The 15449-nt window shown below is 39.0% G+C and overlaps 1 protein-coding gene across 4 annotated transcripts in view; it reads right to left on the bottom strand.

Annotated features, from left to right (window-relative positions):
* ASH1L (ASH1 like histone lysine methyltransferase) overlaps positions 1 to 15449 on the bottom strand; it is a 58215-nt gene that overhangs the window by 15642 nt on the left and 27124 nt on the right. For all 4 annotated transcript variants that reach the window (XM_084500292.1, XM_084500293.1, XM_084500294.1 and 1 more), the window contains exons 5-11: positions 12675 to 13416; positions 11438 to 11617; positions 5641 to 5735; positions 3001 to 3074; positions 1392 to 1437; positions 1081 to 1189; positions 477 to 683 (exon numbers count right to left, since the gene is read on the bottom strand). In XM_084500292.1, coding sequence (XP_084356418.1) covers positions 477 to 683; positions 1081 to 1189; positions 1392 to 1437; positions 3001 to 3074; positions 5641 to 5735; positions 11438 to 11617; positions 12675 to 13416 — 1453 coding nt within the window. The remainder of the gene's footprint in view (positions 1 to 476; positions 684 to 1080; positions 1190 to 1391; positions 1438 to 3000; positions 3075 to 5640; positions 5736 to 11437; positions 11618 to 12674; positions 13417 to 15449) is intronic.

Genomic DNA, 15449 nt, shown 5'->3' with positions numbered 1-15449 from the left:
CATAGGTCTCGCCAAACTAAATTATCCTCTGATGTTATGTAGTTAACAAGACTTATAATTTATTTCTTTCATTAGGTATTAGTGCTCCCACTTGTTCTTTTGTCTTCATACCTATCTGCAAAAGCTCATTTCTTTTTCTGCCCCATTCTGCCCCCTCAATTCTATTTTTCACAATTCAAATTCTGCACAGTTCTCATAATCATATCAAATTCATATTCACTTGTGGCATTTGGCATTTACAGAGCCGATGTCGCATTCCATACATTAATCACTCCTCTATTTGACTGAGAAAAAGCTGGTTGATCAAGAAAGCTGAATTCTAAGCCTTCCTTCTGGTGGCAGTGACCAGAAGAGGATTCTTTTTTCTTTCCTTTATTTCCCATTCATTTCTGTCTAAGGATTTCCCAACAATTATAATGGATGCTAAAGTCATTTACTGAGCCTTACATGCTAAAATAGCAAATAAGTATTTCTACCTGAATTCTTGCTCACTAACAACTTCTCCCAGATATTCAATGATAAACTGTCCTGCTTTCAGGGGTTCTTTGGTACGAATACCCCATCCTTTCTCCTCAGCCCGGAACCTTTCCAGGCACTGCACCCATTCGTGCCTCTGTATCCGCTGGTTACAACACTGTTCACCACAAGGGCAGGTGTTTGGTGAACACTCCGCAAAGATCATCCTAAAATAAAGAACAAAGAAGTTGAAGGAAGACAAATAGAATATGCTTTACACTATCACACAAGCAAAAAACCTTCTTCTGTTAAGTAAAAGTTTTTTAATAATTAAAATGGTTCTTGTTTTCATACAAGATAATTCACACAACAGTTCATACGTCGGCTCTCACTGATATTCAAAGAGCAAAATGTAGCTTTTATTGGGACATTCCTCTGAAGAAAAGGTAGAGGAATACCTTCAGCAGAAAGTTACAATGTTTGCTCTTTAACAAAACTTTTTTTTTTTTTTTTTTTTAACAGGTTTGCATTCAGCACAACTCTTTTCTTAAAATATTATTAGTTTATGTGAAATAATACGTATGTTGAAATTCTCTTATTATAGTCAGTCAACCTGTTTCTAACCTGTTAAGACAGTCTTCCACGCAGCCCTTTCCGTTGTCATCATCTGGTTTCTTACAATTGCAGGTAGTGGCCTCATAGCCAGAAAGAGGTTTGACATCCACATAGACATCTATAGAGGGGAGGGGAAAAGAAAAGGAGAGGAGGGAAATTCTTGCCAGGTGAAAAATGTAACTATCTAGAAATTTTTCATTCCAATTACATAAAGCAAAAAAAGAAGTTGGAAGTGTCTTGTTAGGATAAAGAGCACAAAAGAAAGGAGGAGTGTTATGAAAATTCGTTATACATTTTAGTAACAATAAGATTTTACTTACTAGAACGGATTTTTTTATAAAGTGGGACATCTGGCTTTTTATACAGCTAAAAGAAAGAGAAAGAAAATTTTAATACATTGCATAACTGCATCGGTTATTCCAAAGAATCAGGGAAATTTTGTCCTGTTAATATGTAAAGGTTTTGTAATCATTACTACATAATTTGATTCTATGAAATATATCTGCTTTCTCTTCTTTAGGCCCAGATTACATTTAGAAAGAGGTCATAGAAGTTTCCAATCAAGTATAAGTTATGCTTAATGAAGTAGCTAAGAAGTTTTTCTAACATACTGCTTTTTTCCCTCCATAACATCTGAACAGAACAAGATGTTATCATGAGGACCAACTATTTGGGGATTATTCTGAGCAATGCTTTTTTTTTTTTTTTTTCCCCAATATTTAAAAGAAGAATAATTATTTAAAACTACTTTGGAGAAAGTGTCTTTGGTGGAATTATCACATGCCAATATTTAAAAAAAAAGTGAAAAAGTAAAATTAAGGTGGTAATCAAAACTGTGACTACAGGTAACAACCACGAGAAATGAAGATTCATCTTCTAATTAGAAAAGTGTCCTCTGCATATGCAGATGACTGGAGGGAAAAGAGAAATTCTTTCAGACAAGCTTTAAGGAATAATTTCAAATTATTACATATATAACCTATGTATTGCACTAATGGCCTTCCATCAGTAACATACACAGCAGACAGGCATTGTACAAACTATACAAATGTTGTACAAACAAGACTATTCTGTAATGGTTTTCAATATTCTAGATAGCTATGGAAAATGTCAAGGAAATAGATCATATGTATCCATTATTTATGCAATATTGAACAGCTAAGTCAGGCAGATGTAGGCAATCTTCAGTACATGTCAAGAAACTGTCCTCAGCTGAAATGTCAACAGCTATCATTACTTTAAGATTACATTTTGGTGGTATTTCAAAAGGTAGCTGGAGCCACAACCACCTGGGAATTTGTATTGCTCATTCACATCCTTAAGTTACATGTCTCAGAGCACTTCCCTGCTGCACAGCTGGGGACAGATTTACCTTCCAGCATTAAATCCTGTGTTAAATCACTTGGTGGAAACTTCTCAGGGAAAAAAAAAAAATCCTATTTTTAGGTTTGCACATATTTAAAGCTCTTTAAAAAGAATGCGACTGTTAAACACTTTCTCTTCTTTCCTCAGTACGAAAATTTCAGCTTGCAAGTGAAAAATAAATTCCACTCTGCTGGGAGTGATCCAAGAAAAATAAGGCCTGAAATTTCTCTGTGCTGTTGGCAGTACATCTGAATTCTCCTGAGGCGTGTCTAAAACAAGATCATTGCAGAAAGCAGGCACACTACCAAAATAAAAGTCTGCAGCAAAATTAATGACTTTTTTGGCAGAAACCTATAGGATTGCTATTTTGTAAGAGATAGAATAATGGAAACTATTCACATTTAATACATATGCAAATCCTTTTTTCCTCACCCAGTGGCAGCAATAAGAATATTCATTAATACATAGAATATATAAACATAGCTTTCATGCAAGAATTCTGCTGTTTTTTTTTCCAAGACTTCCAATCATAATCTTGGCAACGAGTAACTTTTTATCTTGTACCTGATTGTGTTTCCACTGCCAGAGGATGTCGTAAGGCAGCTGGAAGTCAATTCTCTTTTGTCTGAGATACTTCCCTGAAACAAAAAGGTTTATAAGTTGTACACACTCATATTCACATATCCCCAAGGGGCAAAAGGACTGCTCCTAGGCACACTGCCAGAATTCTGATAGGGCCTCTCCATGTCTGAAAGTCAAAAAGGCAGAATAGCAGAATCTTCCGAGAACATTTTATTTATTAGTGACAAGCACAGGAAAGAGCATTCCATCTTGCTAGCCTTTGCATTCTACTCTGGTTTTGCACTGAGGTTTAAAGCTGTATAGACACCAAGCAAGCTTCTGTCTCAGAAATGAGATGCGCTTGCTGAGTTAGGTGACAGAGGAGAGCTGCATTCTGCTTTGATGACTGAACTTTAAGGGTGTCATTAAACTTTAACAGTTACAGTTAAAATCTGAAGAGTCCTGCCAGGAACCTTGCAGGTGTTTGTCCAGGAGGGGTTAACTGAATGCGAGTTACAGAACAGCAAATAATTGACAAAACTGAAGATGCCTCTGTGTCATACTGAGACACTGCTAACTCCTTGCAGCAATCCCAAACAAAGGAGATGCTTTCTCCTCAACTGTGTACATACTAAAATGATTTATCACAGAGATCAAACACATATACAAAAACTCTGCATATGTGATTCATACAAGGTGGTGAATCACAGTAGCGTACTTAGAAAACAGATTTTGAATTTTGAGAAGTTTCCAAACCTTTTCCTACAACCTTTACCAAACTAATTCAGACTTGACAAAGACATTCCTAATTGTTTCAGAATGACTTCAAGATGATCTGTATTTTCAGCAATATTTGAAACTTTTTAGACAGGAAACACTGCTTTCACTGTAGATTTTGTCTTTATTCCAAAACTTACTATCACCCCAATCTTTTCCTAAAGGAAGGAAACTGACTCAATAAATGCTTTGTTAATATTAAGACCTGAGGCTTGACACAAGTGCTAGGCTACTTCTAGCTAAGAAGTACTCTTGGCATGTTGTTGGAAAATTGTCACAAAATTGTAGTGAGAAGAGTGACTAAAGATGAGGTGTCAGTCTCATGTTGGATTTTCCCAGGTTTTCTAAATGGTAATAAATGCCTTTATGTTCCTCCAGCAATAGTCTGCGATTTTGTGTAAATTCACATGCATACCCTCACAAGTGGAAATTAAAATTGTGCTGTTTTCCTTACAATGTACTCCTAAATTACTTTTTATTTTCAATGCTTTATTCATCCATAGCAGGTTCCAGGAAAGAGCTAAATCTGCCGGGAATTTGCTTTCACTTCTATGACCTCACCAGGCGAAACAAAAGGCTCTTTCAAGTGCCCTGGCACCGTGCCTGCAGTATGTGGAATGTCCTTCCAGCCCTCATCAAGTAGGCACTAGTACAGTTATCTGGCACAGTCCTAAACCTTGTAACTCTGCTCTGCAGTTAAAACTACTCTCCAGCTACCCAATACAGAGCAATTAAAACAGCCTTATCTTTATTGCAGTAGCTTGTTTGTGTCTGCTAGTACAAACAAACTTGAGGTCATGGCCCTAGGAAGAGAACAGGATCATTGCACTGCAAACTGAACCTGAGCATCCCAACAGATGGTTCAGTCGTGCAGCAGAGTTATATGACCTAATTCAAAAATGAATTGAGAAAGGTCATGTTCTTGTCAATTTGAATTAACACCTTCAGTTCTGAAAACTGATTCTTAAATGTTTATGCTCACTGATTCAAACAGATCTTTCAAACTCTTCAGCTGGTATTGCCTCTCTGGGAAAGTTGTGAATGGAGCAAAAAGGTTCAGTTTAAGATGACAAACCAATTAAACATTTGTATCTGATGGGATAAATACTCCCTCTGAACAATGTAAAATTTCTCAAATCACTTTGCATGACAGTGCGTGAAGTGAAAAATCGCAGCATTTTAGGGGAGGAAAAAGTTACCTTAAAAATAATAAATCAATTTTGTTTTGTACTGGGAAACAGCATGAACTGCAAAAACTTCAGTCTGAGAGTTCACAACCATCAACCCCAGGCAGTTCAGTCAAATGGACTGGACTTGGCAACGCCATCATGGGACACGACAAGTTCTAAGTCCTCATGCTACCCACAGGTCATAATTTCCTTATGCAGAGGGCAGAGACAAGACCCAGGCCTCATTTATGTTCTACTTCTCATATTTATCCTATGGGGGAATGTATCGTTTGCTTAGCATTTGAGATTTAAGAAACAGTAATCATAATCTCTGGCTATTCTACTGTGGTATTAGTTTGAAAAGGTGGCTATTGTACTGCATTTAAGCTAAAACATTATGGCAGTTAAAGCGTGCTTAAAACTAGACTGATATTTTCTTATGATAAATAAAAAAATGAGAGCAAAGGTCAAACAGCAACAAGGAAGCCTCGAGTCAAACTTGTGCACTGAAAAACACAGAAGGATGAGTACGACTTCTGACAAAGTTCATATGCTGAAAGATATGAGTAACCTGACAATGCCATAAAATAAAAAAGAAGAAAAGGGAGAGAAACAGAAAGACTATGAAGCAGAGTACTTCAATGTCACCTAAGAGTGATATTTGTTTCCCAACAATTAAAACATGTGAATTACCCACCAACATGAATAGGGGCTGGAAACAGTCCATGCTCGTGCTCTCCAGGAGTGTACTCCAGCTTTTCTTTCTTTAATTGTATGAGGCGGCTCTTCGGACTGTGGACAACAGATGAAAGCAACAACAACAAAAAATCAGAATGAGGCACATTTCTGACATTTGTTAAAAAAAACGTATTTTCTGTTTTATTAAGGCATGAATATCTAGAACATCGAGCAAGAGAATAATAATAGGAATGGCCAAAAAAATTAACTTCCAGGTTGCTTGGCAAATATTTGCTTCAAAACTGGTGATTTGATTTTTTCCCCGTAATTTCTAAGTAGGCAACACCTGATGGGACACCATCAACTTTAAATTTGTAGTACGGAACAGATAAGTAATAACTAAGATCACAAGAATAAAACAATCTTAATTCATATCCAATGTTGTTTGCTTAGGTATTTGACGTGTTATACATATATAGTGCCTGCTTTCCTACTTTGCTGAGAAGAAATGTTCAGGTTCTATTCCTTTAGTAGGCTATTTATCATTAAAAGCAGGAAAAGAACAGAAACCAGAGTTAAAAAAGCAACAAGATAGCCCCTATACAGAAGGAAAAAAAACAGGAACATGAAGTAAGAATGGTTGTATGGATCATGCAGATGTCAAACCACCTAGCTCAGTACCCTGTCTTTTCTAAACACCTCCTTTTGGCTACTGACAAAGAAAGCATGGAAAGAAAAAACTGATGTGGTTACACTTAGTACCGTAGCTCTGCAACATTCAGAAGAGACATCTAAATGTTAAATATACCAAAGATAAAAATGTTATTAAAGCCTATTAAAGTTTACTAAGCTTTTTAAGCGATTCATGTTTAATAACTGGACATACAACTGAATGTGGTCTGCACACTCCTGTAATCCCTTCTGGATTGCTAATATTTATTCTCAAAATATATAAAGTTAACTAAATTTTAGATAGTGAAAGAGAAATTAAGGCATACTGCTGAAATGAGGGCTCTGAATTAGATGCTGCATGTACTCTTCATTAAAGTACCGTGCTTTTAATAGCATTATGTGTTAGGGCTCTAGTTACTACAATACCCTTGCGTTTAACCTAATGCACATATACAGGCAGATACATACACACGGTAATGAGATGGATTTTAAGATCAAAAGATATTTTTACAGTAAATTAATTTGACTTCTGATATAACGTCATACGCTTGAACTCAGTCGAGTTTCTCTCTCTAGCCAAACAATCCCTACATTTTGTATTCAGAGGATGCATTCCATAAAGCCACTGCACCTTGATTCAAAGATCTGGAATGAAAGACAACTTGCAGTCTTCTCTGAAAGACTGTTTTGGCAGCTCACTACAGTCTATTATTAAAATGAAATGGGACTATCTGAGCACAACACATCTGAAAACTATTATCTTCATTTTTTAAGGCACATAGGTATTCCACCACCAGAAGGAGAGGTTAGCCTGCTCCAGGTCACAGTGTAGGACAGAAGGAAGGTTAAAACACAGATCACCTATTTCCAGTCCGGTGCTTCATGGTCCAGAATGTATCACCAGCACAAAGCTACTGCTTGCTCTTTACATAAATACAGCAATTGCAAACTGAAGTATACTTTGTCGAGCTATCCTAATCAAAAAGCAGCAGCATTCTCTCAAATAATAAAGGTTACTGTTTTTAATATTAATTATGACCCTCTGTTTACTAATGGCAGGCATTTGTTTAATTTGTTTAGGAGTAAGGACTTCCGTCAAGTTGTGCTGCACTGAATCACTAAGACTTGCAAAGAAAGTTACTCTGCAGTAACTACTTACAAGACCTGGAAGGCAAGTTCTTATTGAGAGGAAAAGGAAAAGCATTTTGAAAAGGCAAAGTGTGAACCTCCATTCTCAAGAGGCAAGCAAATCCTTAAATTAAAGGCAAAAAAATAAAAAACGGAAAACCATTCCATAGGAAGGTACAACTTAATTCCAGCCAAACACGCACCCTTTAACACCCACCTACTCAGTGGCAATTGAACTGTAAGGAGGAAACTAGTAGGAGAAGGAAGCAGAGAAAGCAACTAGTTAAAAACACAAAGTGTAACACAAAGCTCTTTAGGCATTGTCACAAAGAACAATGGGAAAGCACCTATTTTATTTTTCTCCCAAACACAGTGATGAAGTATTGTTAGAGGCATTTCAGAATTGTCATGACAAATCAATAAGCTGAACCAACGTCACCAATACTTCTCACCCCTTCCTTCTGAAATCGCAGAAGTTAAAATGAAATAAGTATTCAATAAAAAAGGAGACTATGCTAAAGTAATCAAGGATAGACAGAGAGCTTTATAAACATAAATGCCACGCCAAAAAAAAAAAGCCACTTGGATTAAAAGGGGCCTCTCCACAACGTTAAGAAAAGGTCCATATTAGCAGGCCCATGCAGCCCCACTAGGAAGAAAATAAGCTCTTCTTTTGGGCTGGGGTTTCTGGGATGGCAATTCAGGTTCTGTTTGGTGGACAGAGCCCTCCATTCCCCTTTGCTAAGGCACGCCAACAGCCTCACAGAAGCTCCCAGCGGGTGGCCGAGTGCTACCACCAGCCCTTTGTGACCCTGAGCAGCCTCGCAAGGGGCTTCCCCCAGGTCCTGCACCCACGGCCCCAGGAGATTTGGTTATGTTCAAGCCCTGGGCACTTGGTCCCTGCCAGGCCTGTGCTGCATGTCACCCACCTCCAGCCCAGCCATGAGGGCTGAGGATGTGGGCTGGGCCCTGTGCTGCCTCCACAGCTGTAGCCTGCACCTCTCTGGCCATCCCTGGACTGCATCTGACGCTGGTCATTGTCACTGGGCCTGATCCTGACCTGCACATCAACTCCCCCGCTCCACCTTGGTCTGCCTCCTCACCACAGATGGCTCTGGCAACACAGACTCTCGGTCTCTGTAGGCTTTTTCTACAGCTTTGCTTCTAAAGCATTCAATTAGCTACTGTGATTCACCCTGCAGCTCTGCAAACATCAGCAAAAGGAAGGCACTGATAGGAGCAAATGGGTGGAAACCTCACATTCAAGCCCGTGCTAAACTGCAGTGATGTGTACGCCAGGCGAGATGCAATTCAGTACTGATCACAGCACAATTGTGCAGACAACACTCCTGGAACAAGAACTCAGAATTTCTTATTGCTGATAAAAATCACAGACAATATGAAAAACTTTGCCAGATATTTCCCTAATGAGAACCATATTTTTGTTAAATACTAATTTACTTTTAATTATTTAATTTCTTTGGTGAAGTAGACTTTGTACTCCTCTAGGAAAGCTACTACTGGGTAAACAGATAGTGACTCCAGTACACAATCTTCTTTTGTTCTCAAACCTGCAGTCTTGTGCAACCACACACTGAACTTCTCTTCAGCAAAAGATCAGTGTGATTCTTCCAGTGGGAGTTGAGGATTCTGGAAAATTCACGTGGACGTAACAGCTAATGCTGTCTACAAAACTACTTTTGGGAATCGAGGTAGAACTGAGGCTAACTTCAGACATCACTCCTTTTGTTCTTAGCTCATTTGCAAGGAATTACAAAGTTTGAGCTTTCTTCACTGTGTTTTAATAAAATTTCTACATCAAGGTCAGCTGGAGTGAAATTCTGGTTAGGCAAATTGTACAACTCAAGTGGCAGCAGAGAAACTAATGTACAGCTCTCTCTTATAACAGCAGACTAAACTAGCAATGATGACAAATATTTTCTGTGCTGTTGTTTTAGCAGTTGGATGTAACTGATCTAGAGAGAAGCCGACAATAAACGTCAGTAAAACTTCCACTACTTTATCTGTTCTAAGGACACTTAGAATAATTTGAGAAAGATGCAGTAGGGTAAGAAAATGGCCTTTAGAGTGACATGTCTGCAATTGCACTTATCATTTGTCTCTGTTTCTCTTTGTACAATATCAACTAGAGAATGCAGAAGCTGTTTTTGAAACAATGATGACACTTAACTGTATCATCACTAGAGGGTGCCGTACAATTACAGAGCTGCATTTTTGTTTTCAACTAAGATCATGTTTTCATACTCACACAGCTGCAAGTTATACAAATTATTAGAATAATAAAATGAACTTCTGATGTCCTCTTGCACTGGCACACATCTGACGGTGCAAAAGAACTGGAACAGCAAGTTTAATTAACAGAAAATTAATTATAAAAAAGTGACTACTACATTGCCAATTTAGTTCGCTGAATCAACTCAGTAAAAGTAAGGAGAGAGCCAGTGCCAGGACAAATGAAATGCTGGGATCAGCCTTTTGCACAGCACCTTGGTGTAAGACAGGACACCTAAAACAAGATGGCCACAGTTCTGTCCTTGCCCAATTATGCATCTCCATACCTTGTTTCAGTATTAGTGTTCAAAATACTATCAAGAAAGGTAGCTCAGATTGTGTAGGCTGCATTTACTTACTTGATAGGGAAAAGTTTCCTCAGTAGTCTCAAGCAGCTCATCACAAACATCATTACCAGTGCAAGGGAAGGACTCGCTATGTGGAGCAAGAACCAATGTGAAGACCAAATCAGAACTCTTCAAGCCTCCATGGAAATGCAACATGAGATGTGATGGGAGAGGGAGGATTGCAAGCAGAGGTCAGCTTTGTGCTGGCCTTCTCCATGGCAGTGACCTTGATTCCATCATCACTCACAAACATCAACTTTTGTTTCTTGTATTCATGCAGTTTTTCAAATGACATCTGCTTACTGGCTATGAAGTAAGGGTTCTCTCTGGGGGCTGACTAAGACTGACAATGTCACTGATGTTTTATTGTAAAAGATTCTCAGGTCCCATCCTAAAGCAACACACACACCTCGTTTTTAAGAAGCAATACTGGAGTGTTGCATGACTGTGTATACCTGTGACAGAACATCCAAATACTATAAATTTTAGCAGAGCTGCAAAAGAGCATGCTTTCTAACTATTAGAAACAGATGCACTTTGATCAGACCTTGATCTTTGTTCTTCCTTAGAGTCTTGATCCCTTACTCATGCCCTCATTCTACAATGCAAAGGAAAGTGACCAGAACAGCAGATAAAACTATGCTAGCAGCCTCCCAGCAGTCTGTGTAACCTTAAGTGGTCTACAAAGTAGGATGAGTCAGAAGGTGAACAACTTCCCTCTTTTTAATTTGACAGATCATATTTAAGAGAAGTGCAAATTCTTAACTTTCAGCACAATTGTCCAAATGGCTGCAGAAATCTTATGTAACTACAAAGAGAAGCAGAAGCGAGCTGGTTATCAGAAACGGGAGATGCCCACCTTCTAGCGTACACCACTGAAGCGCTCGATTTTTACACTAAAGAGCTCATACAAAGCGAAGGAGATGAACTTCACTTAGCTGTGAAATGAACAGGCTGCGTTCCTGAAATTCTTTCATACCAAAGATGACCACTCAACATCATTCAGTCAATAAAAATAGAAAAGTAATGGCCCCTTTTATGTAGACATGGTACTCGGTTCCTGAACACCGCAAGCTCTGCCAGCAATTTTACTACTGTGATCATTTGATTGTAGAAAGCAGCTGTCTTACCTTCTTCAAGGTCGATACTCAGAAACACTTTCAGACTGCTGGAGGCTGCTTTCTGACTGGGGCTATATTTTAAATCTTCACTGGGTCAGATTCTGATAATTATCATGTGTGTTATTTTTCACAGGCTTGAATTAAGTTGATGGTTTTATTTCAGCTACTTATTAGTAGCAGCTCCTTATGGCTCTAGCTGAAAGAAGACAGTTTCCACTGGAATATCAGACAGCAACTTTCCCCCGGTATTACTTACTCTGTTGTTTTGTACACATCAGAGTAGAGCCCTGCCTTCTGGTACTTCTTCTTTGGGGGCCGAGGGGCTTTTTTCTCACGCTGGGCAAGAGAAGGCAAAGGCTGTTCAGTGTTTTCAGGTTCCTGTGGTTTCCCAAGGGCATCATGTGGACTGGGTGGTTCAGCTGCTGTCTCAGAAAAACTGGAAGGAAAAGTAAAGATTATCTTACAGTATTTCTTACCATAAACATTATCTTACCACGTCATTATTCCTTTTCATGGTCAGCAGCAAAATAAAAAGCCCAGGTTTCTGAATTACTAGGTGCCTCAGCTATTTAAATATGTAACTCAATGATCATGATCAAGTGGTAGTTAATCATAAAAAGTGGAGAATCTTTTTAGAGTAATGTTATTACTCCTAATATTTACCAGTTGGAGCCTTAGTGCAGTAATTTAGAAGGTGACTTACACTATCTGCTTTTGTACTCTAAAAATAGTACGTGGTAAACCTTTTCTTAGCTTTCAGGAGAGCCATACAATATATCCTTTGAACACACAGTTCCAGCAAAATTGTGCAATTCTAAATGTCTATATCTTAGTATTAATTTCTGAAACACAAATGGATGATTATTTTCCAGAATTATTCTGAAAACACAGGAAGGAAGACTTCTGAAAGAGCTTGATCTGTTTATGCCGATGACTTTGGGGACAAGCATGTGAAGACTGAATCAGAGACTTCTGGTGTGTTCCTTTACCAGCGATTGCACTCCTAAGACAGGTGCATATTGTAACTCCTATTTGCAGCTTTGGTTTTACTCTTTATTTGCTGTGTATCAGTTGATCTCACCTGACATTGTGTCACTTGCAAATATTTGCTTATCATGCATAGAAGTCACACACTTAAGGTTCCCATGGAGCATGTAGCACCCATAGCTTGTTATTCAGCACATGATGATCTTTGCTGAAGTGCCTCATTAGTAAACTTGTTACCAGCAGATTAAATGTATTTTTCATTGAGATAATCAGAAAACATGTTTCACTTGAGACACGAGCACAAAAACAAGCTTTAGATTACCTGCAATTCCATTACATTTTAGGGTGTGATGTTTGGTAGCTTAGAAAGACCCTTAAGCTTTCTTAAAACCGACAAACTTCTTTGTGAAACCAAATGCAATGAGCAGAGTTGGTATGAGTAGGATTCTCTGATGGTCTGAAATGTTGTAAGTGCCAACATATAACGGAGGTTAACGGAGAATTACCTCTTTGTGCTCTCCTGTTCTTCTTCTGGTAGAGACTTTTGTCGTTTCCTGGCCTGTTCCTCTGCAAGCCACCTCTTTCTCTTCCAGCCTTTTCGGTGATCTGTATTCAAGTTCACACTTTGCACTACAGCTTCAATTACATCTGTGATGGTATCAGGTCCAAGGTGTAAAGGACTGCTGCTTTCTTCCCTTTTGTCTAACTCCTGACTGACCAGTCGAGCTGCCTGGAAAGCTTGCATTGAGACGACAGCCTGCATTGGGTATTTCCGGGGCCTACCTGGCCTGCGCTTCACAAAATTATTCCCTGTCCGTGACTGCCTTTGCAGCTTTTTGGCTTTCAGAATTTTATTGACGTGGTCAAGATTTTTTTTTGTTGCCAAGATCTTGTTATAATTGCACATTTTCCTAGCTTGTCGCTGCATGGCTTCAACCACACTTCTCTTCAGATGATGTGGGGAATAGCTGTTTGGTAATCTGTCTGACAGAAGTGAGATACTATCACTGCAGGAGCTGCTTGAAATTGCTGGAGCTACGAGGCTGTCCTGTTTTCCTAGGCTCCTCTCCCTGTTGTGGTTTCGAGCAGGACTAGCTGATGGTGGAACAGATACATTTGCAATGACTGCTTCTATGGTTTTGTCCAAAGTAGCCTGGCCTTCATGTTGTGCCATGCGCTGCAGTAAGCTGTCCACTGAATCATCAACAGCAGTTGCCAGCCTTGTCCCCCGCGTAGGTACTCCAATCACTGAAACACAAATAGAAATATACTGGAACTTAAGCTGGAGACTGAAAAGCATGCGCTAATGTAACTGCTAAAGGGAAGACGACAAAATATTTCTGTAAAAGGGTTTGTATCTTTTGGCAATAGAGACATTAAGCATTAGCTGTCAAAGATGCAACACAATTTACAATAAGTATTTTCTAGTCCAAGTCTGTTACTTTGGGGAAATGTGTTCCTCATCAATTTTCCCAAGTAACAAATTTGCAAGTGCAAATGAAAACACTGTTCCCAGAGTTGAAATGATTTAAAGGAAGATGAAACAGCAGGTCAACTTCTAAAAATCCTCCTATGAACAATCCTTCTTTCTGCAGGATTCAAAAAAGATGCAACATGCTTGCAAGGCACTGCTGTAAGCACTACCAACCACATGAAAAACCTAGCAGCCTGAATAATTCTGAAAGCAAGGGAAGGATTTACACTTTCAGCTTTCAATTTTAGATGAAATAATAAAGACAAATTACCCTGCTTTCTTATGGTCTTTAAATACACATTGGGAGGGAGCTGAAAGTTTCTTGCAGAAACACCATCTGTTTAGCACTGTGAGCTCCGTAAGCAGCTGCGCCGCCCATGATAACCAAACGGCATGACACAATGCATTTGGACACCAAGTCTAGTGGCTGTCCTTGAACTAGTGGTTCTGTTTGGAAACTGATCCAAAAGGATCAGACAACTGAACCACAAACCCCAAAACAGCTGGAAGCACTGGTCATGCACGCTTGCTTGGCTGCAAAGCAGCTCTCTGACAAATGCACTGACATCCCACATGCAGCCAAATCTGCATAAAAAGGTAACAAAGCCTGGTCTTTACCAGCATCACATCAGTGTCTTTGAAGCTGAAAAACCTGTGACTCAGTTTTATTCCTGTGCTCTCCTGCACAAGAAATGCCTGAACTTTTAACAACTGCCTATACACAGCCTTACAGTTTGCTGTTGCTCCTTTTAATTGAGCGAGTAAAACAAATGTAACAAGACAGAGAAAGAGAACACTTCTTCACTGTAGAATATTTTCTTTAGCATATGCTGAAGAAAGCATCTGCGACAATGTTTGTTTAAAGGGAGGAGGAAATAGCAGTTTTGCCACATTCTTTACATATGGAAATTGTAATAAGTAGTTCTGTAAGTACATATCCTAAGGATGTTTCCTACGAATTTGCAATCAACTTCACTGTCTAAGAATGTCTGAATTCTAACAGCAGCTTTTTCTGCAACTGGGATTCCATATAAAATCGGTCAGAGTTAAGGATTTTTTGTTTCCCACAAGCAGGTAAGCTTACATTGTATTTTCCTCAGTGGCAGTGGTACTGCAAACAGGGTCTCTTTTTACTACATGGCTGACAGCTTCCCGGGAATACACAGGAAAAGAACATTTTCAGATCTCCTTCCCTCTGACAATTTGGTCAAGGGATTCAACAGTTTTGTAGCTGTGAAAGTCCAACAGAGCAACATCTACATACTCACTCCCAGTGTGACTGCACGAGTCTTGCCTCCCTACAAAAAAAGGCTCAAATCTCGTAAGTGCCTTGCAGAATGACTGCTGAGTACACTACAAGTCACTTCATGCTGTTAACAGATAACTGGGCACACTCTGACTTAGCGGCTGTCCTATTAATCCAGCAAATTACTGTGATATTACTGAAGTAATTTATACTTTGATACAATTTACTTTTTCTGCAGCTCACCAATCTATCCTTTAAGGACTAGATGAAATAGTGCTCCAAAACTATTGCTGGATAATCTGTACACATACACTAGATACACTACGTGCAATGACCCACAGCTTTTCCACTCACACAAATGTGCACGTTTGTCTGTCACCCAGCCCACTGAAACGTAAGACCTTTTCTTTAAAAGAAAGTTAACTGTGAATAGAAAGCAGCAACAGACAGTTACAGTAAAAAGCTGACTGCACGTCAAAGACACGATTAGACTGAAAATCAAGGAGAGGACAAGTATTGCTCTTCCACAATATTAACTGTCAATTTGCAATTTTAAGTGCA

The sequence above is a fragment of the Aythya ferina genome, assembly GCF_964211825.1.
Source record: "Aythya ferina genome assembly, chromosome: 29".
Lineage (NCBI taxonomy): Eukaryota > Metazoa > Chordata > Aves > Anseriformes > Anatidae > Aythya > Aythya ferina.
The sequence above is the reverse complement of the archived record's forward strand: the minus strand, read 5'-3'. Positions and strand labels throughout refer to the sequence as shown.